Source organism: Kogia breviceps, chromosome 1 (genome assembly GCF_026419965.1).
Source record: "Kogia breviceps isolate mKogBre1 chromosome 1, mKogBre1 haplotype 1, whole genome shotgun sequence".
Lineage (NCBI taxonomy): Eukaryota > Metazoa > Chordata > Mammalia > Artiodactyla > Physeteridae > Kogia > Kogia breviceps.
Window position 1 is genome coordinate 195,621,690 of NC_081310.1, and position 23,590 is coordinate 195,645,279.

Sequence of the window (23,590 nt, forward strand, 5' to 3'; positions counted from 1 at the left end):
TATGTATGCCACAACGTGGATGAACCTTGAAAACAAGCTAAGTGAAAGAAGCCAGTCACAGAAGACCACCTATTGGTTTCCATCTCTGTGAAATGCCCAGAAGAGGCAAATCCATAGACACAGAAGGTGGATTAGTAGTTTGGGGGGGCGGGGGGAGGGAAATGACTACTTTTAAAAAACAAAATCAACTGAGTACATTATAAAGATCTTATTGGCTTTATTCACCGATCATGAATCACTCAGTGTCCCATCAAGCAAATAGAAAGGAGCTCTGAAGCGCCGTACAAAAGGGAAGACTTTTACAGGCAGAAAGAGATGGGACAAGGAAATGAGTCTAGCAAAGAGCTGAGTATTTCAGGCAAGGTTGCCTTCCTTTGGGGGATGGCAGGGATCTACCAGAAGGATTACTTCACTAGTGCTGACCGGGAAATTCCAGACTGACTGGTTAAGATCACATTCGTAGGAGAGCTTAAAACCGCAGTTAGGTTAGGTATGAAGTCTTGGTTTGGTGACGCGTAGCACAGTGACACCACTTGGGACCTGTTACCTCTCTTTTGACACGACTGTGTTTCTTTTTGAGGCAACAAAAATGTTGTGGAATTAGATAATGAGGATGGCTGCACAAACTTGTGTATATGCTATAAATAACTGATTGTACATTGAAAAGGGCCAATTTTACGGCACGTGAATGGTAACCCAAATTTTTTAAAATGAAATTTTCAAAAAAGAAAACCCAGTAAAATTGGGAATAAATGTTTCAATTTCTTTAAAACAATTTCACACAATAAGCTTTATTTAAAAAAATAGCGTGCTCATTGTAAGAAAAGTTGGAAACACCCCGTTCAGGAAGTAACCACCGCCACCCTACCAGCGAACACCTCCGGTGGCTGATTAAGGAACAAGGATCACTTTGACAGCTGCCTTTTCTACCAGTGGAAAGACTTCCTCCACCCCCACAAGATAACCCCCCACCCCCGCACACATGCTGGCTGTAAAGAAAGAAGGTAATATTAGCCCTAAAAAACTGTCAGTGCATCCCTCCCCAGGACTGGACGTCCTAGTCGGCTGGCAAGAGCAGGGGCCTCTGGAGGATGCGCGGGGTGGGGGGGTGGGGGAAGGAGTGCGGTGCTGCAGACTAGACTTGGGGACTGCAGGGTGGAGAGTGGGCGCCAGGGGTGTGGTGGGAGGGCAGGGGCAGGGCCTTGGGGATGGGGCCGGGGGCTGCGGGGAGCGCCTAGGGATGCGGGCACAGGGGCGCGGCGACGGGGCGTGGATGGGGCTTGCGGGAAAGGCTCTAAGGCCGGCCGCGGGTCCGAAATCGGGAAGTGAGGGCCACGGGGTGGAGCGTGGAGGACGCAGGGGCGTGGTGAGGGGGCGAGGGTGGGGCGCGGGGGCGGGGCGCGACCGGGGTCGGGACGTGGGCGCCGCGGGGTGGAGCGTGGATGGCGCGGGGGCGTGGTGAGGCGGGGCGGGGGCGGGGCCAGTGTACAGGGGCGGGGCGGGGCGGGGCGGGGCGGGGCGGGGCGGGGCGGGGCGGGGCGGGGCGGGGCGGGGCGGGGCGGGGCGGGGCCGCTGGGCCGCTGGGCGGCGGACCTGGAGGGCCCGGGAGGGGCCGAGACGCGGGCGGGGCGGACACCGGCATGTGAGGCGCTCGTTGGTATGTGCCCAGACGGCGGCGGCGGCGGCAGCGGCGGCGGCGGAGGCCGCCGCACGCGGCGACCCGGCCCCGGCCCCGGCCCCGGCCCCCTCCGCTCCTGACCATGCCACCTCCCGCGCCCCCCACAGAGCTGGTGCCGTCGGAGCGCGCAGTGGTGCTGCTATCGTGCGCGCTCTCCGCGCTAGGCTCGGGCCTGCTGGTGGCCACGCACGCCCTGTGGCCTGACCTGCGCAGCCGGGCGCGGCGCCTGCTGCTCTTCCTGTCGCTGGCCGACCTGCTCTCGGCCGCCTCCTACTTCTACGGGGTGCTGCAGGACTTCGAGGGCCCCTCGTGGGACTGCGTGCTGCAGGGCGCGCTCTCCACCTTCGCCAACACCAGCTCCTTCTTCTGGACGGTGGCCATCGCCCTCTACCTGTATCTTAGCATCGTCCGCACCTCGCGCGGCCCCGGAGACGGCCGCCTGCTTTGGGCTTTCCACGTCGTCAGGTGGGTGGCGGTGACGCTGCTTTCGCTCGGGTCCAGTGACCCCTGCCTGGATCCTGTCTGCTGCCCCTGTGGCCCTCGCCACCCTCTGGGCCCTGCGTCTTGATTGGACCCCTGGCCAGGCGCCCAGCGGGCAGTGTCTGCTCCTGTCCCGGGACAGCCCTGGGCCAGCAGAAGGATGCTAGGCTTGCCTGGGAGATGAATGTGTCCTGAAGATCGCCGCAGGGGGCGCCCCTTTGATGCGGCCCCAGCCCTAGCCTCCCAGTGAGGCGGGCGCCTCAGCGTAGGCCCTGGAGGGTTGGGGGGGGTGGGCCAGAGCTCACCCTCAGAGCCTGGCCCTGGTAACTTGGAAGCACCTGGAGAGCCAGCGAGGCCGCTCTGGGCCCTTGGCCTCCTGCTTCAGTGCGTTGCTGCCATCTCTGCTGACCGTGGGGTTGAGGAGAAGCACCCGGTCAGGCTGGGAGATGAGTGTGGTGTGGTGCATTCGGCCGCTCTCAGGCTGCCCTCCACCCAGCCCTCTGCCAGATGCAGCGCTTCAGCTGTAGAATTTAGGAAGGACAGTCTTGTTTATTTTATCTTTGCTCATCTCTAAACCTCAGGCCCCAATCTCTTGTTATCTCTGTTCTAGATAATCTTACTTTCTTTCCAGAGTTCAGCAGCTCTGAAATTGAGGTCAGAGGCAGAGGCTGGTCTGGAAGAGGGCAGCCGGCGGCTTGGAGTCTCTGAGAGTAGAGAAAACCAAGGCCTTGTCCTGCCCTGGCATTGAAGGGTCTCATCCAAGTAACCCTCATCTATAGGAGGTTGGCCCCTTCCTGGTGTAACTTCAAGATTCACGCATCTGGTGGTGTCCTCTGGTGAACCCAAGGCAGGAATTTTATAGAGCTTCTTTCCTCTTCTCCTTCCTCCAGATAAGAGTACCAAATGCTGCCCTAATTATAGGTCCTCTCTGTTAAATACTTGAGTTCTTTCCAAGGGACTGAAAATAGTCAGCATTTTGGTAGAGGCAGGTCACCTGGGTGTCACAACAGTGAGATCACAAGCCTGCAATAGTCACTTGACCTCTAGGTCTCAGAGCTGTTGGATGGAGGCCAGCTGGTCCCTGGGAAACTCAACGGCCTGCTTCTCAGCTGTTCAAGTCAAAATGTTTGTAGCGAGCCATTCAGACATGCCTCAGGTGCTGCAGAGACCCACAGAGAGCGGGGCTGCCTCCCCCACTCCCGCATCCAACCCGATCCCACCAACCATTTCGGAGACCCCGTCCTTGGCAGCCTGGTTGGCTGTGGGCAGCGTGGAGCTCACGTGTACTTGAAAAGGAGCCCAAGACTTTCTTTGCAAGATTCTCTTATCTTTTTCCCCCTCTTTTGAAAAATACTGAATGCAACGTATTTTTCAAGTGATAAAGAGAACCTGGTGCAGCTCCTATAGAAAAGACATTTCCTAAGAAACCTTTCTTTTCACCTCTAGGGATGTTTTCTGTGATGTTTAGGGAAGGCCTCCTAAGAAAGCCCATCTATGTCCTTCTCTGGCCATGAAAAGGAAGCGAATTGTTCCTCTTGTCTGTTGAATGTGATCTACCTGCTTCTTAAAAGAAAAGAAAGAAGAAGAAAGAAAGAAAATTACTTGTATCCAAGCTAGAAAGGGACTTTGACAGTGCATTCCCTGTCAGAAGTCAGCACTCATGTTGCTGGTGTGAGACTTGGTAAGACCTGTCCAACAGGTTCATGTATTGACCTAGATCCTCCCAGACTGTATTGCTAAGGACTCTTCAGTGTCTTTCTTTGGAGGATTAGTTTGTTGCTGCTGAAGGACCTGTTGGCGTGGGAAATCTCACCTTCAGACTCCGGCTGCCCAGACACCTACTCGCGAACCATTTCAAATGACTGCAAATCAGTCCTCTTCTTCAAACCTTACAGTCTTGGAAAATATTTTGTTTTTATTTATTTATTTTTAAATATTTATTTATTTTTGGCTGTGTCGGGTCTTCGCTGTGGTACGCAGGCTCTCTAGTGGTGCGCGGGCTCAGTAGTTGTGGCGCGCGGGCTTAGTTGCCCCGCGGCATGTGGGATCTTAGTTCCCTGACCAGGGATCAAACCCGCATCCCCTGCATTGGAAGGCGGATTCTTAACCACTGGACCACCAGGGAAGCCCCCCGGAAAATATTTTAAAATATGACAACACAAAAGGTTGCTCTCTCTATGCTTATGAGTTGATTTTTTTTTTTAAACTGACAAATATCTTGAGAAACGGACAAAGGGCATTCTGACGAAATAGTAAAAGCATGAATACTCAAAACAATACAAGAATGAGGTACCATTTTATCATTAAATTAGAGGGAAAAAAATAGTAAGGCAGGATACTAATGTGATAAATGCAGATGAAACTTGTGTTTTCCTACATTATTATTGGCCATGTAAGTTGAAATAATCCATGTAGAAAATATTTGGTTCATACCCCTGGATCCCAGCAATCCTATTTGTAGGCATCTAGTCTAGGGAGATAAACCAAATTACATGCAAAGTTGGATGTACAAAGGAGTTTGTGTGGCAGTGTTAGCCAGAACAGTGATGAGAATTTGAAAGCAACCTAAATGTTCAAAAAATCGGGGATCAGTAAGTTATAGACTGCACCCCACCCAGAAGTGTTATGCTGCCATTAAATACTGGCCATGAACTCTGTAAGTCATATATTTTTTAAACGGTATGATACAGCGTTAAGTGGGAAAAGCCATCTATAAAACTAAATGCAGCCATGCACCGCAGGAGGCTGGAGAGGGTCATAGGCAAGTTCGCACAAAGCGCCTGCGTGGCCCCTGGGACCCCATCATAATGCCTGACATAGTTTCCTTTACAGAAAGACTTTATCTCATTGGGGAAGGAGGGCAGCTTAGACTTTATCCTCTGAGAGATTGCCTGTCATCACAAGCTACATCAAGCTTCTGAGGTCTTGCAAGGATCCCGCTTTGATCCTCCATAACCCAGGGGACTCACCCAGAGATGATCACCCTCCAGCCGCAGCTAATGAGACTTTCCCAAGGCCACAGAGCTGTTAGCAGGAGGCTCAGGGTTAGAACTTCAAGGTCAGTGCCCCTTTTAGGGTTCCATCTTGTCTCTTGGTCTTGATGATAATTTTTTAAACTGAGAGATAATTCGACAATCGTTTATTTTTAACTTTCCAGATTTCCCCCATTATTAACACTTTACCATGTTAGCTTTATTTATCCTCTCCAATTATTATTTTTCTGAAACCATGTAAGAGTAAGTTACAGGGACTTCCCTGGTGGTGCAGTGGTTAAGAAACCACCTGCCAATGTAGGAGACGCGGTTCGATCCCTGCTCTGGGGAGCAACTAAGTCCGTGCGCCACAACTACTGAGCCCATGTGCTGCAACTCCTGAAGCTCGCACGCCTAGAGCCTGTGCTCCGCAACAAGAGAAGCCACCGCAATGAGAAGCCCGGGCACCGCAACAAAGAGTAGCCCCTGCTCGCCACAACTAGAGAAAGCCCGTGTGCAGCAGTGAAGACCCAACACAGCCAAAAATAAAATTAAAAAAAAAAAAAAGTAAGTTACAGACCTGATGCCCCCAACTCCTAAATCCTTCAGTGTGCATTTATTTCCAAAAGGCAAGGACAGTGTCTTGCGTGACCACGTACACCTCCCCAAAACAGAGAGTAACGTGGAGCAGTGCCAATATCTGATTGTGTCATGTGAAGAAGGAACAAGGCAAAGCAACTAAAAAGAAAAAAAAATGTGTGTGTGTCTGGTAAAAAAAAAAATCTGATTGTGGATCTGTTGAGGTTTTGCCAGTTGTCTAATAAGGTCACCGATAGCAAAGGGACTTTGTTTTCATGTCTCTTTATCCTCCTTCAATCGGGAGCAGTGTTTCTGCCTTCCTTGGTGTTTCACGACTGGTCTTTTTGAAGGGTGCAGGCCCGTTATTGTGTAGGATGTCCCCCCTCACGTGGGTTGCCTGATGCTTCCTCGGGAGGGGATTCAGGATCTGCACCTTGGGCTGGAATCTCACAGAAACCTGTTCTCGCTCCCTACCCGGTGGTGGCTGGCGACGTTGATTTGTTCCGTCTGGGTGATGTTCGCTTTGATCGCTTGGTCAAGGTGATATCTGCCAGTTCTGTACCACAGTTACTCTTTTTCCTTTTGTAATGAATAAGGATCTTGTTGAGATAAACCTCCTGGAACTTCTCAAAGTCTCACCCAAGGGTTTCACATCCCCTGATTCTGACAGCATTCTGAGGTGACTCTTCTGGATGTTGCCGCATTTTTTATTTATTTATTTTTTCCCGGTACGCGGGCCTCTCACCGTTGTGGCCTCTCCCGTTGCGGGGCACAGGCTCCGGACGCGCAGGCTCAGCGGCCATAGCTCACGGGCCCAGCCACTCCGCGGCACGTGGGATCCTCCCGGACCGGGGCACGAACCCACGTCCCCTGCATCGGCAGGCGGACTCTCAACCGCTGCGCCACCAGGGAAGCCCCACCGCATTTCTAAAGTGTGAGACTATTCTGTGTTCAGGGAAAGCCCTGTGACAAGTCCCTTTTTATTGTGTCTTAGCTGTGGAGGCGGCATGGTACCGACACCACATATTTTATTGATGGGCTGACATATAGTTGATTTACAATGTGCCGTGTCGGTTCCAGGTGAACAACACAGTGATTCCGTTATATATTTATATTGTTTTCCAGATTCTTTTCCCTTATAGATTATTCCAAAATATTGAGTATAGTTCCCTGTGCTGTACAGTAGGTCCTTGTTGTTTATCTCTTTTATGTGGTGTGTGTGTTTATGTTAATCCTAAACTCCTAATTTGTCCACTCCCCTTTCGCCTTTGGTAACCACAAGTTTGTTTTCTAAGTCTGTGCCCATATTTTACATGCATGTGGATAAGCATCCGTGACCGAGTGTTCGAAGTTCTCACCTAAGAAAGGGCTGGGCAGCTTAGCCTGCAGTGGCTCTGGGCGGGGTCGTCTCCCTTCAGATAAGATCAGCAGGAAACCATCTCTGTCCCCCTGCAGAAGGTGACCTGCCTATCAAAAGCAGTCTTCAGCCCCTCTTCCCCTGCAAGGCGGTGGGCTCCTTCTGAATCAGTACGGCAGGGTCATGGACTCTCCCCTCACCGCTGGGCCAGATGTGTCCTGTGATTGTCGGGGGGAGGTCAGGCTGGGGCGCCTCGTCTCGCCGCGTCAGCAGTGGAGCCCAGGCCGAGCTGGCAGCCTCGAGCAGCCTTTGGGTTTCTTCTGGCTCCACTGAAGCGGGGATAGGTGTGCGCATGACCCCCGGCCCACGTGCCCCCCCCCCCTCTGGCATTTGCCGGAGGCTCTGGAGGAAGAGAGAAGTCTATGGCATCCCGAGTTCACCGTGAAAACCCCTGCTCTGGGGGTTGGGAAGTTCCAGCGCAGAGAAAAGGGGACCCGTGGGCCCCGAAGGGGAGAGCCTGTGAGCTGTCTAATCAGACACCGGCTCACTCACAGCGGGGACCCAGTGACAAGGCCCCAAGTGGGCAGAGTCTGAATGGGGGGGGGGGAACCCAGTGGCTGCGTGAACAGCACCCCACGTCATACAGTGCTCCCCAAAATGACAAGAGCTAAACCGGCTTTGTTTGCCGAGGGCCCTGCTGCAGTGAGGTCTCTGCGCTGCCTTCGCGTGTCCGTGGGACACCCGCTGCGGCACCAGAGTCTACCCCAGGCCCAGGTGGGCAGGAAGGCGCCCCTGAGCACTGCCGAGTGCCCCTGGGCACCCACAGAACCAGGGCCGCAGAGGCCCGTGCCAGGGGCTGAGTGTTTAGAAGTTCCCTTGGACACCTTTCCCCACCTCCGCGGCCAGGGCTACCGAGAGACCGAGCCCGTGGTGGCCTGGCCGGTGGCTGACAGCCTGAACTCCCACGTCCTGCCCCCTGCCCCCCTCTTGACAATAAGAGCCCATTGTTGGGGCAGAAACCTCCAGGCGGCCTCCTCGGGCCTGGATGCCTTTCACCAGGCTGTGCCCCCTGCAACTGCATCCTTCCGGGCCCGGCTCTGTCCTGCTCCCAAGAGCTTTCGAAACTGGCACATGGTTGCCGGTTGGTTTGGTTCTCAGAGCATCTTGGGGTCATGGTCACATTCAAGGCCTTCCATAGGCCCCAGGCACATGGACCAGGCTCTGCTGTTTGGGGGAGAAGACCCTCTTGTGGCCTTCCCATCAGGTGCCGCCCCGCACCAGCGATCTGTAGGGAGGGGGGGAGGTTTGGGGGGAGGGGGGAGTGCGGGAATCCAACGGCGGGTTGAGCAGACCTTGAGCCCTTGGTGCGGAGGGGGACTGTGAAAGCGGCTCTGTCACCACAGATGTCCCCCTCCCTGACCGGTGGGACAGGTGGTTTCAGAAGATCCCCAGCTGTGCAGACTGGAGACTCTGAAGGAAACCCAGAGCCTTGCTCTCGTGGGCGCCGGCCGCCTCTCGTGGTCGTCTGACAAATGCCACGGAATCCAGGTGTGGGACGCGGCCTGCTCACCCACCGCCCGATCCCGCGGTGCTTCAGCTTCTCACGGGGCGACTGAAGAACGAAGTGCGTGTCGAGTTCCAAAAGCCAAGCTCATGACCAGTCTGCAGGTCGTTTGTCAGTTTACCCCTCCCTCCCCTAAGCCCCACGGTCACCTGCTTTAACCATGTCCCCCCTCGGTGCCTTTCCTGGCAGCCCCTGCACGTGGTCACGTGGCTTCCTTCCCTTGATGGGGGACGCTGCCAGTTTAGCCCTTGACCTGGGGCCCGAGCAGGATGCCTGCCCTTTCCTTCGGCCGCCTGAGTCTGCTCTGCTAGCGGGACGTCGCCAAGAGTCTTCTGATACTGGAGGCCCAGCTCCAGGCCCGGCACGTCCTCACACGCCCGCTCTGGCGCCAGCTTCACAGTCTCAGGTTTAGAATGTGGGTCCCAGGTGTCCACACGGAGGCAGGACAGCTTGCTGGCCGTTCTCCATCACCCACGTCTGGGCATCAGGGCAGCCCCTCGGACCACACACCTTCTGGGTCCCAGTCAGCTACAGCCCTTGGTCTGTTTCGCATGTGCTGTTGTTAGGCCGTATCTTACTTGTTCTGATTTTGTTTGTTTTTTTGATTGATGGCTGCTTTTTCGTGGAGGGATAAAAAACTGTTAGGTGGTACATGTCAGAAATTAGCAGTAGACATTTCTGGAAAGTGAGAATTAGGTCACACATGTCTCTGTACAGTTCCTCCCAGAGTTGGACACCACCTACAACTCAGGGTGGCCACGTGGCCAGAGAACGGCTTGGCTTATTGAGGTCGCCAAGCAGATTTTCTCCTGGCTCTATAGGTGAGAGCCTGGGGCAGGGCAGCTTCAGCCCCCTATCCTTTTCATCCTCTGTCCAGTGGTGGCCTGGAGCCGGCTTGCAGGACCCGATTGTTAAATTTCAGGGCATTTTGTGGGCTGATTGTTAGATAGAACATCATTTAAAATTAAATTATATAAACTTACAATTAAATAAATTGCATTAAAAACAAAAGTAACATACTCAAAACTCCTTAGGTCCGAATTATACTTTTTTAAAAATTTATTTTATTTATTGATTTATTTTTGGCCGCGTTGGGTCTTCGTTGCTGCGCGCGGGCTTTCTCTAGCTGCGGTGAGCGGGGGCTATTCTTCGTTGTGGCGCGTGGGCTTCTCATTGTGGTGGCTTCTCTTGTTGTGAAGCACGGGCTCTAGGCGCGCGGGCTTCAGTAGTTGTGGCTCGTGAGCTCTAGAGCACGGGCTCGGTAGCTGTGGCACACGGGCTTAGTTGCTCTGCGGCATGTGGGATCTTCCCGGACCAGGGCTCAAACCCGTGTCCCCTGCATTGGCAGGCGGATTCTTAACCACTGCGCCACCAGGGAAGTCCCCTAATTATACTTTTGTTGATTTGTAGAGCAGATGTCAGCAAACTTTTCCTGTACAGGACCAGCTCAGCTCTGGTAGCTTGGAAGTAGCCATGGATGATATATAACCAGTGAGTGTGGCTGTATACAGTAAAACTTTATTTTAAAAAACAGACTGAATCGGGAGCTTGGGATAGGCACATATGCATGACTGTATATAAGACAGATAACTAATAAGAACCCACTGTAGAGCACAGGGAGCTCTACTCAATACTTGGTAATGACCTATATGGGAAAAGAACCTAAAAAAGAGTAGATATATGTATATGTATAACTGATTCACTTTGCTGTACACGTGAAACTAACACAACGTTTTAAATCAACTATACTCCAATTTAAAAAATAAAATAAGTAAATAAAAAACACACTGGGCAGGATTTGGCCTGAGGGCTCTAGTTTGCTGGACCCCTGTTCTAGATTTAAGAAAGTGATAGAGAAAATGTTAGTAGTCAAGGTTAAATGCAAAAGTGTCTCTTGGGCTTCCCTGGTGGCGGCGCAGTGGTTGAGAGTCCGCCTGCCGATGCAGGGGACACGGGTTCGTGCCCCGGTCCGGGAAGATCCCACATGCCACGGAGCGGCTGAGCCTGCGCTCCGCAACGGGAGAGGCCCGCGTACCGCAAAAAACAAACAAAAAAAAGTGTTTCTTGTCTCTGTACTTAAGCCCTGGCGGCAGCCACGTCAGGGCAGGTGGGAAGCCGCATATTTCAGGGGGAGGTGATGAGAAGGGGCCATGTCCCAGAGCAGGAAAAAAGAAGAAGCATTCTTCCAGTGTTGGAAAAGTATTACCTGATCCACAGAGAGGTCGCTCATGTCAGGTCGACCCAGTGAAGTCCCAGCTCTTGTCTGGTCGCCCAGGTCTTCCTCATTTCACTTCCATCTTAGTCATTAAGGAAAATGAAAACACCAGCCACCTTCTCATCACGGAACTACTGCCATTGGCTGACTGCGACCACAGCTTGGCTGCAGATAGCAGAGTTTCTGCAAAACGCAGCAGAAGCCTCCTGTGAGAATCCATCGGCTGCGCGGAATGTGCCGTAAGGAGTATTCTGTATTTTATTACTATTTACCAATTGTGTGCCCCACCTCCTTTATATCAGTAAAATTCATAATGAGTTTATGTTTGTGCATGTACACACACAAACATACACGCACACACGTGTGCGCAGATGTCTTTCTGATGTTAAAACATCACCAGCACACCGTTGTCTGCACCTGTAAATTACGCGTCTGGCGGAGCCTGCTGGGCGGGTATTAGACCGTCCTCTCACTCCATTCGCACTGCTCTCTCCGAGGTCACCTTTTCTTCCACCTCCACTCAGGTACCTCCCCAGGCAGCTTCTGGCCTCAGCAGAGCTGCTGTCTGTGCTTGAGTTCAAACAGCAGCTCTGATTGATCAACCCACACGCTCAGCCCTTTCAAAGCCGTCTATTTGGTCTTCCCTCTGGCTCTTTTCCATCACAGATTCAGCTCCAGGCACACCCCAGTAACACAGAGGAAATACATCACTGGGTAGCTTTTGTACAACAAACCTAAAGTTGTAAAATGTGGGGCTGGCGCCCTGTGGTCCCCAGGGGCCGTAGGGATGCCGAGGGGGGAAAGAAGCTGCTTCCTCCCGCCAAGCCTGTGCTCTCCGTTCCTGCCGCCGCTGGGGCGGGAATCCTCGGCTCCAGTCCTGCTCGGTGTTGGTCCCTAAGCACTGCTCTCCCATCTCTAACTTCAGGATTTCCGGTTCAGCCCTTTAAAAGCCTTTCACCTCCTTCCAGTAATGTCCTTGCAGTGAATATTTAAAGAGTAAATTGGGAAAAGCTGTCTCAGTCACTTGGTTCAAACTTCATTCATTCACTCATTCATTCAGTTGATTCATTCGTTCATTCATTCATTCAGCAGGTCCTAGTTTTGCCCCTATCATGTGCCAGGCACTGGTGTAGATGCCGATATAGAGCAGTGAACCCACATGGCCCTCACCTCATGGAGCTCATAGCTGACATGAGTTGTCCTAAAATCCCAGGATGGCGTGAGTTTTTAAATGGTAACCCTTTGGTCTGACGCTAATATATATTAACTCACCAGATCAATAACTTTGCATAGCACAAACATTTAAAATAGACACATTCCATCCATTTGAAGTGTAACTTGGTACCTTTCTCATAATCCTTTTTTTTTTAAGTAAATTTATTTATTTTATGTATTTATCTTCGGCTGCATTGGGTCTTCTTTGCTGTGTGCGGGCTTTCTCTAGTTGCAGTGAGCGGGGGCTACTCTTCGTTGCAGTGCGCGGGCTTCTCATTGCAGTGGTTTCTCTTGTTGCAGAGCACCAGGCTCTAGGCACGGGGGCTCCAGTAGTTGCGGCACATGGGCTCAGTAGGTGTGGCTTGCGGGCTCTAGAGCGCAGGCTCAGTAGTTGTGCGCGGGCTCTAGAGCCCAGGCTCAGTAGTTGTGGCTCGCGGGCTCCGTAGTTGTGGCTCGTGGGCTGTAGAGCACAGGCTCAGTAGTTGTGGCGCACAGGCTTAGTTGCTCCGCGGCAGGTGGGATCTTCTCGGACCAGGGCTCAAACCCGTGTCCCCTGCATTGGCAGGTGGATTCCTAACCCCTGCGCCACCAGGCAAGTCCCCACCACCCTTTACTTTCTATGGGGTTTCGGCCCCTTCCGTGCTCTTGTGACTTCAAAGAGGATGTGCTGCTTCTGTCTCTGCTGGGCTGTCGGAGCAGCAGAGCTGAGGGTGGCACCCAGTGACCCGCCCCAGGCTCTGGTCCCTCCTGCAGAGGCCGGTGAGGGGAGGAGGTACCAAGCCTTTCCTGGGCCCAGGAAGCAGACTTTCTCCCTTTCCTCGCCATCCCTGCCCTGCCTCGTCCCCAGCCCTGCGGCATTTGGAGAACCTTATAAAATCACAGCCCTTCTAGCCTCGTTTTGGTACCAGACTAAGTGTAACTGTGGCCTCATCATTGTTCTATGACCTTCTTTCAGAAAGAGCCATATTCCTTACACAGAACCCTCAAGACAGAACCAGTTTCTGAACTAAACGTTTTCCTGATGACACTGTCTTATTTACTTACTGCTTGTTCTCTGGGTGGCTGACCTACCACGTAGGCCCGTGTGTCCTCCTGGGGGCAGAGACCGCACAGGCCTCATGCATCCCTGGTGGCTACACCGCAGGCCCGGATCCTGGGACCTGGGGACAAGCCTCACTGACAACATTGGTCGCAAATGCGGACACGCTTACCCTGTCCCGCGTGCTGGATGTAACACAGATGAGTTTATTCTTGTGACAGCCAACAGCGATGCTCTGCTCCAGGCACCGTGATCATCCCCACTTTGTGGAGAAAAACACGGATGTGTTGCAGCCTCGTGGGGCAGGGCCGAGACTCGGACCCAGCCTGCAGCATCGCAGTCCAAGCTCTTACCGACCCTGCCGGGCCGCCACACAGCTTCTGTGTGTCCCGCTGGCTGATTTAAAAGGTTTGGCGAGGAGACTCGTGCGGGGACCACTGGGGAGGGGCCTTGGGGCTCAGCCCTAATTCCAGCTGTGTTGCCATTGCAGTAAACTCGAGAAAAGTCAGCCCAGCACTGCACTGAGAGGGGGCCCCCGCCCCAGGCTTTGTGCTTTAGTGGGCCCCCTTGGACCCTTGCCCGCCCCTTCCCGTAGAGCAAGGAGGGCTCAGGACCGAGGAGATGTGTCCGCCCAGAGCCCAGGGCCCCTCTTCTAGTTCCTGCTGTGGGTGCACGGGACCCAGACAACCCCAAGCCACCAGTGTGTGCACCCCTGGGCCCAGGCTGGCCAAGGGGCCTGACTCTTGGCGGGGTGTGTGGATGAGGCTTGTCCACGTGGGCTGGTGTTTGCGGGCCAGTGCACAGGCCCCTCGGTGCGGGAGGGAGCCGGCCGTCCCGATGCCCCAGCATCCCAGCACCAACCTGCGAGGAGCCTGGCGATTCTGAAATAGAACCCGGCCTCCAAGGGCTTGGGAGGGTTCGTGCAGGTGGGAGGCCAGGGCATCCCGGGCTTGGCAGGGCTTGGGCAGAGCAGGGCTGGGTTGGGGGATTTGAGGACTCCCGCCCCTCCTTTCTCCAGGGACACTGTCTGCCGCGTGCTTGGAGAGCACCGTCCTTCTTGCCTACACGGCGTCCCGGTCCCTTGGCCCTCGCTGGCTTTGCCGGGAGCGGGTCTGACCCCACCGCCTCCCGTTTGCTCCTTATTCCTCAGCTGGGGGGTTCCGCTGGTCATCACCGTGGCGGCTGTCACTCTAAAGAAGATCGGCTACGACGCCTCGGACGTGTCCGTGGGCTGGTGCTGGATCGACCTGGAGGCGGAGGACCGCGTGCTGTGGATGCTGCTGACCGGGAAGGCGTGGGAGATGCTCGCCTACGTCACGCTGCCTGTGCTCTACCTCCTCATCCGGAAGCACATCAACAGAGCGGTAGGTGCCCCACGGGGCCCCGGCCCGGAGCTCTGTGTGGCCACTGTGTCCCGGCAAAGGGGTTGGCTGCCGGAGGGGACGGGACTGGTGACCGACCAGACTGACGGAGGGTTGGCTGTGCCTCAGGCACCGTGACGTGCGCTGAATTAATAAGCATCGTGGGTTGTCTGGTTTGCTAATGATGCAGCCCTGTCGGGAGCGGGTCCTGTTATCCTCCGTTTGTGGATGAGGAAACGGGGGCTCGCCGAAGTTAAGGGGCTCCCCAGACTCGCCCAGCTCTGAGCTGCTGTGAAACCAAGGAGGCTGCGGGCGCAGCCTGTGCTCTGGGCCGCGGCTCTCTACTGCCCCCTCGTGGGCAGGTCGCCACGGTCGCTTAACCTGGAGAGGAATTTGGATGCAAGATGAGCAGGAGCCAAGTAAGAATTGAAGTGGCGTGCACTTCCACAGTCCGCGATACGAATAACTCACTTCTTTCTCCTTGCTGATTAAAATACTATAAGTGGTAGACTTTTCAGGCTCTCAGGAATTCATAAGTCAATAATAGGCTGGGCTGCTCTGAAGTCTCCTAGACTTATGGCCAGAAATTCTAGGAGAGAATGGTTTCCCTCCGATAATCTGGCCAAATTGCTCCTTGCCCTGGACTACCGGTTCCGCACATGTAAAGTATGGGCTTTCTCCTAACCACAAGCAAACTGCTACCCCAAAAAGCCTCAGATTAGCCCACCCGTTGGTCCGCTCAACCATTCATTCAGTGCGTTTTTATTGAGCATCTACTATGCGCAAAAGCTCTGTGTGTCGGTGGGAATGCTAACGAGAACTCAGGCATGGATCCTGCCCTCCCAGGAGGAGGCAGAAGTGTACTTACGATGGAAGATGAAACGGTGCTGGAGCAGAAACATCGTGAAAGCTCTGGGGATAGACTTCCAGGCACATTCTGCTGGTGTGGTGCCTGTGTTTCTTTTTTGCTCTGAGTTTTCAAGGCTGTAATTGTAGGCAAGAAGGTCCCCAACTTTTGACTTTCGGGTGTGCTGCTGGCTCAACGGTCATTTCCAAGTGTGTAGGGCGCTCCTAGCAGCTGTCTGACACCTGATCACCACCCTGTATGTGGGATGTACACTTTGGGTTCTCTTTTTACTCCAAAGTGTACCTGATTCTCACCCCTCCCTGCCGCCCTCTTCTGGCTCAGCTTGGAGTCGTTGACAGAGATGCTGGCAGGGCTTACCGATGGGTCTGAGATCCTCTTTGTCTACTTGGGGTTTTTTAGTCGGTCTCCTGCCTGGGCCGGGGTTGCCCTTCTCACCTCCCGTTGCCCTGGGAAGGTTCCGGGCTCCCCGATGAAAGCTCCCAGGACCCCCACCAGGCTCTGCCCAGGACCTCCCCATGCCCTCCTCGTGTGTGGTTTTTTTTTTTTGGCCATGCTGCGGGGCACGCGGGATCTTAGCTCCCTGACCAGGGAACCAACCCGTGCCCCCCGCAGTGGAAGCACAGAGTCCTAGCCACTGGACGGCCAGGGAAGTCCCCCAACCACCAGATTTTAAAGTGGCACCGCCAGCTCTCCCTCCTGCCCAGACTCTTAACCACTGGACCGCCAGGGGAGTCCCTCGTGTGTCCGTCTTCCTTCCTGCCCTTCCTGTAGCAGCAGCAGGAAGCCTGGGGCCCTGCCTGTGAGGCTGACCACCCCGTGAGAATGGTCCTCTCCTACAACTCTGTGGGTGTTTCCAGAGAAAAGGAATACTAGTGAGCAGGGAGGTGAGAATGTGCGGGTCGTTCCCTGCCTCTCGCTAGGAGGGAGAGCTAAAAATAAATGAACTGGGCGAGCTTTGCCCTGAGAAAGAGCGGACCAGCAGCCCTGGCTGGCACCCGGCTAGTGCCCGGCTCCCTCGCCCACCCTTGTGGTCCTGGAGGGGGTGGGTGGTGCCGTTCTCTGGGTGCTGAAGGCCCCAAGGGAGGGGAAGCAGGTGCTCTGAGCAGGTGAGCTGCAGCAGCTTGGGTGCTCAGAGATGCCAAGGGGTGTGGCTCTTCTCACCTGAACCTTCAGTTTCCCCCACAGAGGACCAGGCTCAAGAACGCCTCTTTGTTATAGAGCAGTGTTTTTTTCATCTATTTTTACAAATTCGGTTGTGATCTGGAACTGCCTTTCCTGTCACTGAAGGGCATTCCGAGGAGCGGGGAAACCAAAGCTGGCGGCTGCTCAGCTTTTCTTCCTGTCCCAGCTTCGGGCAGAGCCCCTGCTGTGGGGCAGGCCGGCGGGGTGGGGGGACACAGCAGGGCCGGGGGGCAGGGGGGGCTTGCCTTCTGGAGGAGGAGGATGACCATGAGCGATGGGCCTGATAAACGAGGGTGAATGGCGTCCAGGAAGGAGGATGATAAGAGCTATGAAAAGCAGACAAGGATAAAGAGCTGGAGGTGGGGACAGGACCACCCGGGGAAACGCCTTTGCAGTTTAAATAGGTTGTCAGGTTAGCCCTTATCCAGAAGGCGACACTGGAGCAAAGTCTTGAAGAGGGTGAGGGAGTGAGCCACGTAGAGGGCAGGGAGCAGCCTGTGCAAAGGCCCTGGGGTGGGGTGTGCCTGGCATGTTTGGAGCATTAGGAGGCCCGTGTGTCTGGAGAAGAGTAAACAGGGGGTACATAGCAGGGATGAGGTCAGAGCTAGACTAGGGTTGGGGACACCGTAAGGAACACGTGAAATGGGGAGACACCAAGAGCTTTGAGTGGAAGACTGGCTTGATCCGACTTAGGTTTTCAACGAGCCACGCTGCTTCTGTGTTGAGAGTGAGACTGCAGTGGGGACAGGGTGAGGTGGTCAGGGTGATGGAGGGAGACCCGCGAAGAAGCAGTGGCAACTCCCCAGAGAAGTGGTGGTGGTGCTTGGACCGTGCTGGTGGCAGTGGCAGTGGCCATCCAGGTCTGGGTCTGTTTTGAAGGCAGGGCCTGCAGGGCTTGCCTATGGGTCGGACGTGAGCTGTCGCACAGAGAGAGGGACCAAAGGCCACTCCCAAGTTTGGGGCCTGGACGGCTGGAAGGACGGAGCTCCCGTTAGCTGAGATGGGGAAGCATGCAGCAGGCTGGGGTTCGAGAGCAGGCACGTGTTTCGGACCTGAGAAGTTTCCGACGTGCCTCAGACACCCACGTGGGGTGTGGAGCAGACAGTGGATGGAGGAGACGGGCCAGAGGTGGGAACCTGGGCTGCCGGCCTCAGGCACTGCGCGGCTCCCGACCTCCGCGTCCCCCCCGGGGCGAGGGCAGCCTGTGGTGGGGCTGGAGGGGGCGGGAGGGCCCGAGGGCCCCCGTCGCTCACGTCTGCTCTATGTGTTCCTCGCGCAGCATGAGGCGCTCTCCGAGTACCGGCCCCTCGTGTCCCGGGCGCACCAGCTCCAGCGCCGCGCCTCCGCGGCCGATAAGAAGCTGGTCCTCATTCCGCTCATCTTCGTCTGCCTCCGGGTCTGGAGCACCGTGCGGTTCGTCCTGACCCTCTGTGGCTCCCCGGCAGTGCGGACCCCGGTGCTTGTGGTTCTGCACGTAGGTCTGCCCCGCCCCCGCCCCGCCCCGCCCCGCCCCGCCCCGGCCCGCCTCGCCCCGCCCTCGCCCCGCCCCGCCCTCGCCCCGCCCTCGCGGCTCCCGGCCCCACCGACCGCGGGGTCAGCAGGGTCAGATCCCTGTCCCCGGCAGGCAGGCCGGCCGGGGGCTCTGCCCCGCCTCGCCTTCCTCGCTGCCCCACAGGGAGCCTTGACGGGAGAAGGTGGAAGGTCGTGTGGCTCGGGGGCAGCCCGGGGGTGTTGAGTTGCTGTCCAGTGGCCTAGGAGTAGCCCCGGGAGAGTTGACTGACCCTGAGTCCTTCCCAGCCCGGAAGACCCGGGGACACGCCTGCAAGTTCAGGCCTGCCCGGTGCTCAGCCCAAGGCCCACGTGGCCAGGGTCCCCCGCAGAGCAGCCTCAAGGGGTGGATGACCGGTGCCGGGTCCCCAGCACTTCCCGGCCTCCCTGCGTGCGCTGCTCAGGCCCGCGCCGGCCCTGGCACTCACTCCTCTTCCTTTCTCCCTGCCAGGGGATCGGGAACACCTTTCAGGGGGGCGCCAACTGCATCATGTTCGTGCTCTGCACCCGCGCCGTCCGGACTCGTCTCGTCTCTCTCCTGCTGCCCTCGGCCTTCTGCTGCCGCCGAGAGCCCGGTGGGCCCCCCAAGGCCTCTGCGCCCTCCGTGGCGGGCAAGCCGCAGATGCACTTCCAAGCACCGGAGCTGCTCCCCTCCTAGCTCTGGCGTGGGTGCTGCCCACCTGGGGCTGGCGGCGGCGCTGAGTCCCCTCTGCAGGGAGCGGGACATCGGCTGCGCTGTAAGCCTTCGGCTGCCAGAGCTCTTGAGCCCCGTGGGGAGCAGTGCAAACTCAGCTCGTCTACCTCCTCGACCCTCAAGCACGTCCCCCTCGCACGGCATTCATCTGCATGCAGGGGAATTCGTGGGCATGAGGGCTGCACTGAGATTCAGGGAAACCCGTGGTGCCTGATCACTGCCAGGTGGCCTTGCGGTCCCGGCGTCATCGGCCTCACGACCACACGGCACTGTTTACCGCTGGAGGGACCCACACCGGTGGGAAAAGCACAAAGAGATAGATATACACTGGGCACCCATCCTCAAGAAAATGTCAGGGGGTACCAGCGACGTAGCCCCCAACTGAGGTATCACGGAGCAGACTCCTGGTTTGTCAGGGCGTTGAGATTCCTCCGAGAGCCTGGCTTTTCTCGGATGGCTTTGCTGGTCAACGAAAGGGCCAGTTACCTTTAACCAGGAGGTCCCCCCCCCCCCCCCCGCACCGGTCACCAGCATGATCACAGCCCTACACAGCTGCACAGGGCAGCTGGTCCCCTGGGGCCTCCCGAATTCTCTCCGTGGGCTGCCAGCCCTTGACGCATGGATTGTGTTTGAGTTTCAAGCAGAGGCCAGGATCCAGACTCCTGTCTCCCCCAGGCACTTAAAATTAAAATGCAGGTCCCTCCTTCAATGCAAGGGCTGGAACAGGACAGGAAGAGGCCACTGCAGAAGTCCCCCCAGACGCCCCACTGTCACTTGGGTCTGTTCTTGTAAAGACTGAAACGGGTGAGTCGGGGAAGGATCTGGCTCATTCACTTCCTAGGTTAATTTTTTATAGGAAAGGTGACCAGAGGGTTAGGGAGCACCCAAATACTGTCCTCCCTGAAGGTGAAGGTTTGGGGGATTGGCTGGGGAGAGTGACGCATGCATCGTGGGGTGATTTAAAAGAAGCATCCGTATCTCTATAACCTATGATTCTTCCACCAACCCTTTCGTCTTAGGTCCGAAAGCAATTTCTCTGTTCAGTCACAGAAGCCACTGGCTAGGAATGGGAGGTGTAACAGTCACGGTGCAGGGCCTTGGGGAAGAAAAGTATAACTAACCCGATAGGTGCCCCTCCCTTGGGTCCCATGAGAACTCTGCAAAACTGATTTTCTGAACCTGTAAGAGGGTTCTGGATTAAAACCAAAGCCACACCCTACTGTTGATTCCTCTTTTACTCTCAAAAGCAAAATCTGTAACAGGAAGAGACTCTGAAAGGAATAGTCCTCTACAGAACTAGGTCCAAAATGCTCCTTTGGGGTTCCCTTTTTAAAAGAAGGTTTTATGAAAATCAGCAAGAGGTGAACATCCCTTTAGGATTCAAAGAAAGCTCTGGGCTGCCCTACAGAAAGCTACTTGTCAGTAAGGTGGTCTCCTTACAGAAGTGGCCCACGCGAGGGGAGTCTGGGGTTCCCCTAAAGACGTTACAGCTCATCATGGGTGCCTAGCTGGTAAAGAGCCTCACGTTAGCTTCCAGAATGGAGCAGAAATTCAGGAAGTTGTTTGCTGCAGAAGAGAAGATGACTCACGGCTGAGTTAGTGTATGGGCCCTGGGGGAATGATGCTCGAATACCTCTTGTTCTGAAGGGGGCCCCAGAGGCCTTGGCTCAGAGGGTTGCACCATCGATGCCCGCTGGGCATGGCCTCTAAGGACAGGCCTGACACCTGGGTTGCCCCAGACCGGCTGCAGCCGGGAAACACCCGCGGAGGGATTCGGGGCTCAGGGAAGAGCATCTCCGTGTGCCCGGGCCTCCCTCACGTGCTCATTCCACCTGTGAGTTGCCGCCGCTGAGTATTTCCATTTCCCTCCGTCTGCCCCCCACCCCGTCTCCGCAGACGGGTGAACGTGTTAGTGCGAGTGGCGGACCCGTGCGGGCAGGGGAGGGGCTCGTCCTGGTGCCCGGAGCGTTGCAAACAGCACCATCATGAAGCCCAGGAGGGTCTCCTGCCTCGGATCAGAGCCAGACAAAAGTGCGTTCCTTTCACACGTGGCTGGGCGCCCGTCGGTTCTGTCTCTCGGCCAGTGTGGTTAACGTTTATCCACCCTCACCTCCCGGGCACAGCTGTGTGACCTCGTCCTGAACAGGGCCTGCGTCTCAGCCCCCAGCCGCTCTCTTCTCAGGCAGTTGCTGAGCCTTGGTCTTTTCCTCAGGTTTACGAACCACTTTCTGCCTCTCTGCGCTTCAGAGTTGTGTCTGTTTTTGTTTTTTAGTAAAGATTATGATTTGGCCCGGGGTTAAGGGTGCAGACAGAGCTGTGCCTGTGTCCACAGCAAGAAAAGAACATTTTTGCAGGCTTCCCGTCTCGGCCTAACGGCATCGCGGGAGGTTTTTGTGCACGTGCAAAATTGTAATGCAAACCCTGACCGTCTGGGTCAAGGCCAAAGTCTTGCTATTTTAAGTTAAATAAACTATATTTCTTTTGTGTATTTGGTAAACCGACTGCCGTTGATGTGGGTGCGGGTCGGCAGCGCGGCTCCGACGGGCCTGTGCTGTGGGGCAGGTCCAGAGCTTTCCACGCGGTTGGGCCCCGGAGACCATGTCTGTGTGCTTCTCTGTGGGCAGACGCAGTCGGGTGGGTGGCCACCTGGTCGGTATAGCCAGCTTCTCCTGGGTTTGCCTGATAGAACCCCTGGTCTGGGTTGGGAGCAGGGGTGGTGGTGTTTATGATACAGATTCCCAGGCCCCGTCCCATATGAGGGCTCAACAGAGCCAAGTTCCAAGGACCCGCAGCTTAGGGCTAAACTCTCATGAGTGAGACACTCCAGATACTGAGCCACCAACCACGCCTCCCTTCTTGCACGATTCTATCCCAACACCCGGTGACCCTCTGCAGTGGCGACTAAGGCTCCCAGGTGGCCGGGAACTCCTGGGGCACAGGGGCTCTTCTCTGAAGGGAGCAGCCTTCCAAACCCAGCCATCGGAGCCGGCTGCCTCGTTCGGTGCAGACCTTTGCAGCCCGTGCAGCCCTGCCTTCAAGTCTTTTTTTTTTTTTTAACTGCTACATCTCGGGAACTTTGCTCCCAAAGGTGCTCCTTGTTTATTTGTTCTGCTTTCTGGATTTTGTAAAGCTAAAAGTACATCAGCTATCAAGAGAACGAGAGGACAAGCCACAGACTGGAAGAAAATATTTGCAAAAGACACATCTGTGTATCTATACAAGATGGTGGGTGCTAACCTATTGTCATCATTTCACAATGTCTGTAAATTGCCACCGTGCTGTACACCTTGAATTTATACAGTGAGGTGTGTCAGTTATTCTTCAGTGAAACTGGGGCTTGGGGGGAATACACCTCTGACAGAGGACTGTTACCAAAATGTACAGCGGACTCTTTTTTTTCTTTCACATTTTTATTTATTTATTTTTGGCCGTGTTGGGTCTTCGTTGCTGCACGTGGACTTTCTCTAGTTGTGGCGAGCGGGGGCCACTCTTCGTTGCAGGGCATAGGCTCCTCATTCCAGTGGCCTCTCTTACTGCGGAGCACGGGCTCTAGGCATGCAGGCTTCAGTAGTTGGGGCACGGGGGCTTCAGTAGCTGCAGCACGTGGGCTCAGTAGTTGTGGCGCACGGGCTTAGCTGCTCCGCAGCATGTGGGATCTTCCCGGACCAGGGCTCGAGCCCGTGTCCCCTGCATCGGCAGGCGGACTCTCAACCACTGCGCCGCCAGGGAAGCCCTACAGTGGACTTTTAACACTCACAGCAATAAGAAAGCAAACAACCCGATTGAGAAATGGGCCAAAGACCTTAGCAGCCGCCTCACCAAATAAGATACACAGATGGCAAATAAGCATATGTGAAAAGATGCTGCACATCATGTGTCACCAGTTGACACAAATTAAAACAGCGAGATACCACTACCCACTTATTAGAATGGCCAAGATCCAGAACACTGACAGCACCCAAGGCTGGCGAGGATGTGGAGGAACGGGAACTCTCATTCATTGCTGGTGGGGATGCAAAATGGGGCAGCCACTTTGGAAGAGGGTTGGGCAGTTTCTTACAAAACTAAATGTACGCTTACCAGCAATCACGCTCCTTGGTATTTACTGAAATGAGTGGAAAACTTATGTCCACACCAAAACCTACACCCAGATGTTTAGAGCAGCTTTATCCATAACTGTCCAAAGCTTGGAAGTAACCAAGACGCGCTTCAGCAGATGAATGGACAAATGAACTGCGGTGCATCCAGACAATGGAATATTACTCAGCTCTAAAGAGAAAGGAGCCATCAAGCCATGAAAAGACATGGAGGAAACTTAAATGCATTACTGAGTGAAAGAATTCGATCTGAAAAGGCTGCATGCTGTACGATTCCAACTATAGGACCTTCTGGAAAAGGCAGAACTACGGAGACAGTAAAAAGATCAGTGGTTGCCGGGGGTTGGGGGGAGGGAGATGGAGCACAGGGGATTTCTGGGGCAGTGAAACCACTCTGTATGACCCTATGATGACGGATACTTGTCAATACACATGTGTCCAAACACACAATGTCCAATACCAAGAGTGAGCCCTAATGTAAACTCTGGACTCTGGGTGATAATGATGTGTCAGTGCAGGTCCATCCCAGATGACAAGGGTACCACTGGTGGGAGGTGTTGATGCTGGGGAGGGCTGTGCAGGTGTAGGAGCTGGGGGCACATGAGAAATCTGTATCTTCCCTTCAATTTTGCTATAAACCTAAAACTGCTCTACGAAAATAAAGTCTTAATATAATTAATTAATTTAAAAATACATTGACTAGCCCCTAGAAATGGCTTGCATCTATTTTATATTAATTTT

General features: G+C 54.9%; 1 protein-coding gene across 1 annotated transcript; it reads left to right on the top strand.

The window, feature by feature from the left end:
• Positions 1-1,692: 1,692 nt before the first annotated feature.
• On the top strand, positions 1,693-21,240 carry GPR157 (G protein-coupled receptor 157). The gene is given in 5 exon segments (XM_067018104.1): positions 1,693-2,143; positions 14,250-14,463; positions 17,790-17,984; positions 18,510-18,595; positions 18,597-21,240. Coding segments are annotated over 5 exon segments (1,248 nt in total). The 5' UTR covers positions 1,693-1,760; the 3' UTR covers positions 18,967-21,240.
• Positions 21,241-23,590: the final 2,350 nt, after the last annotated feature.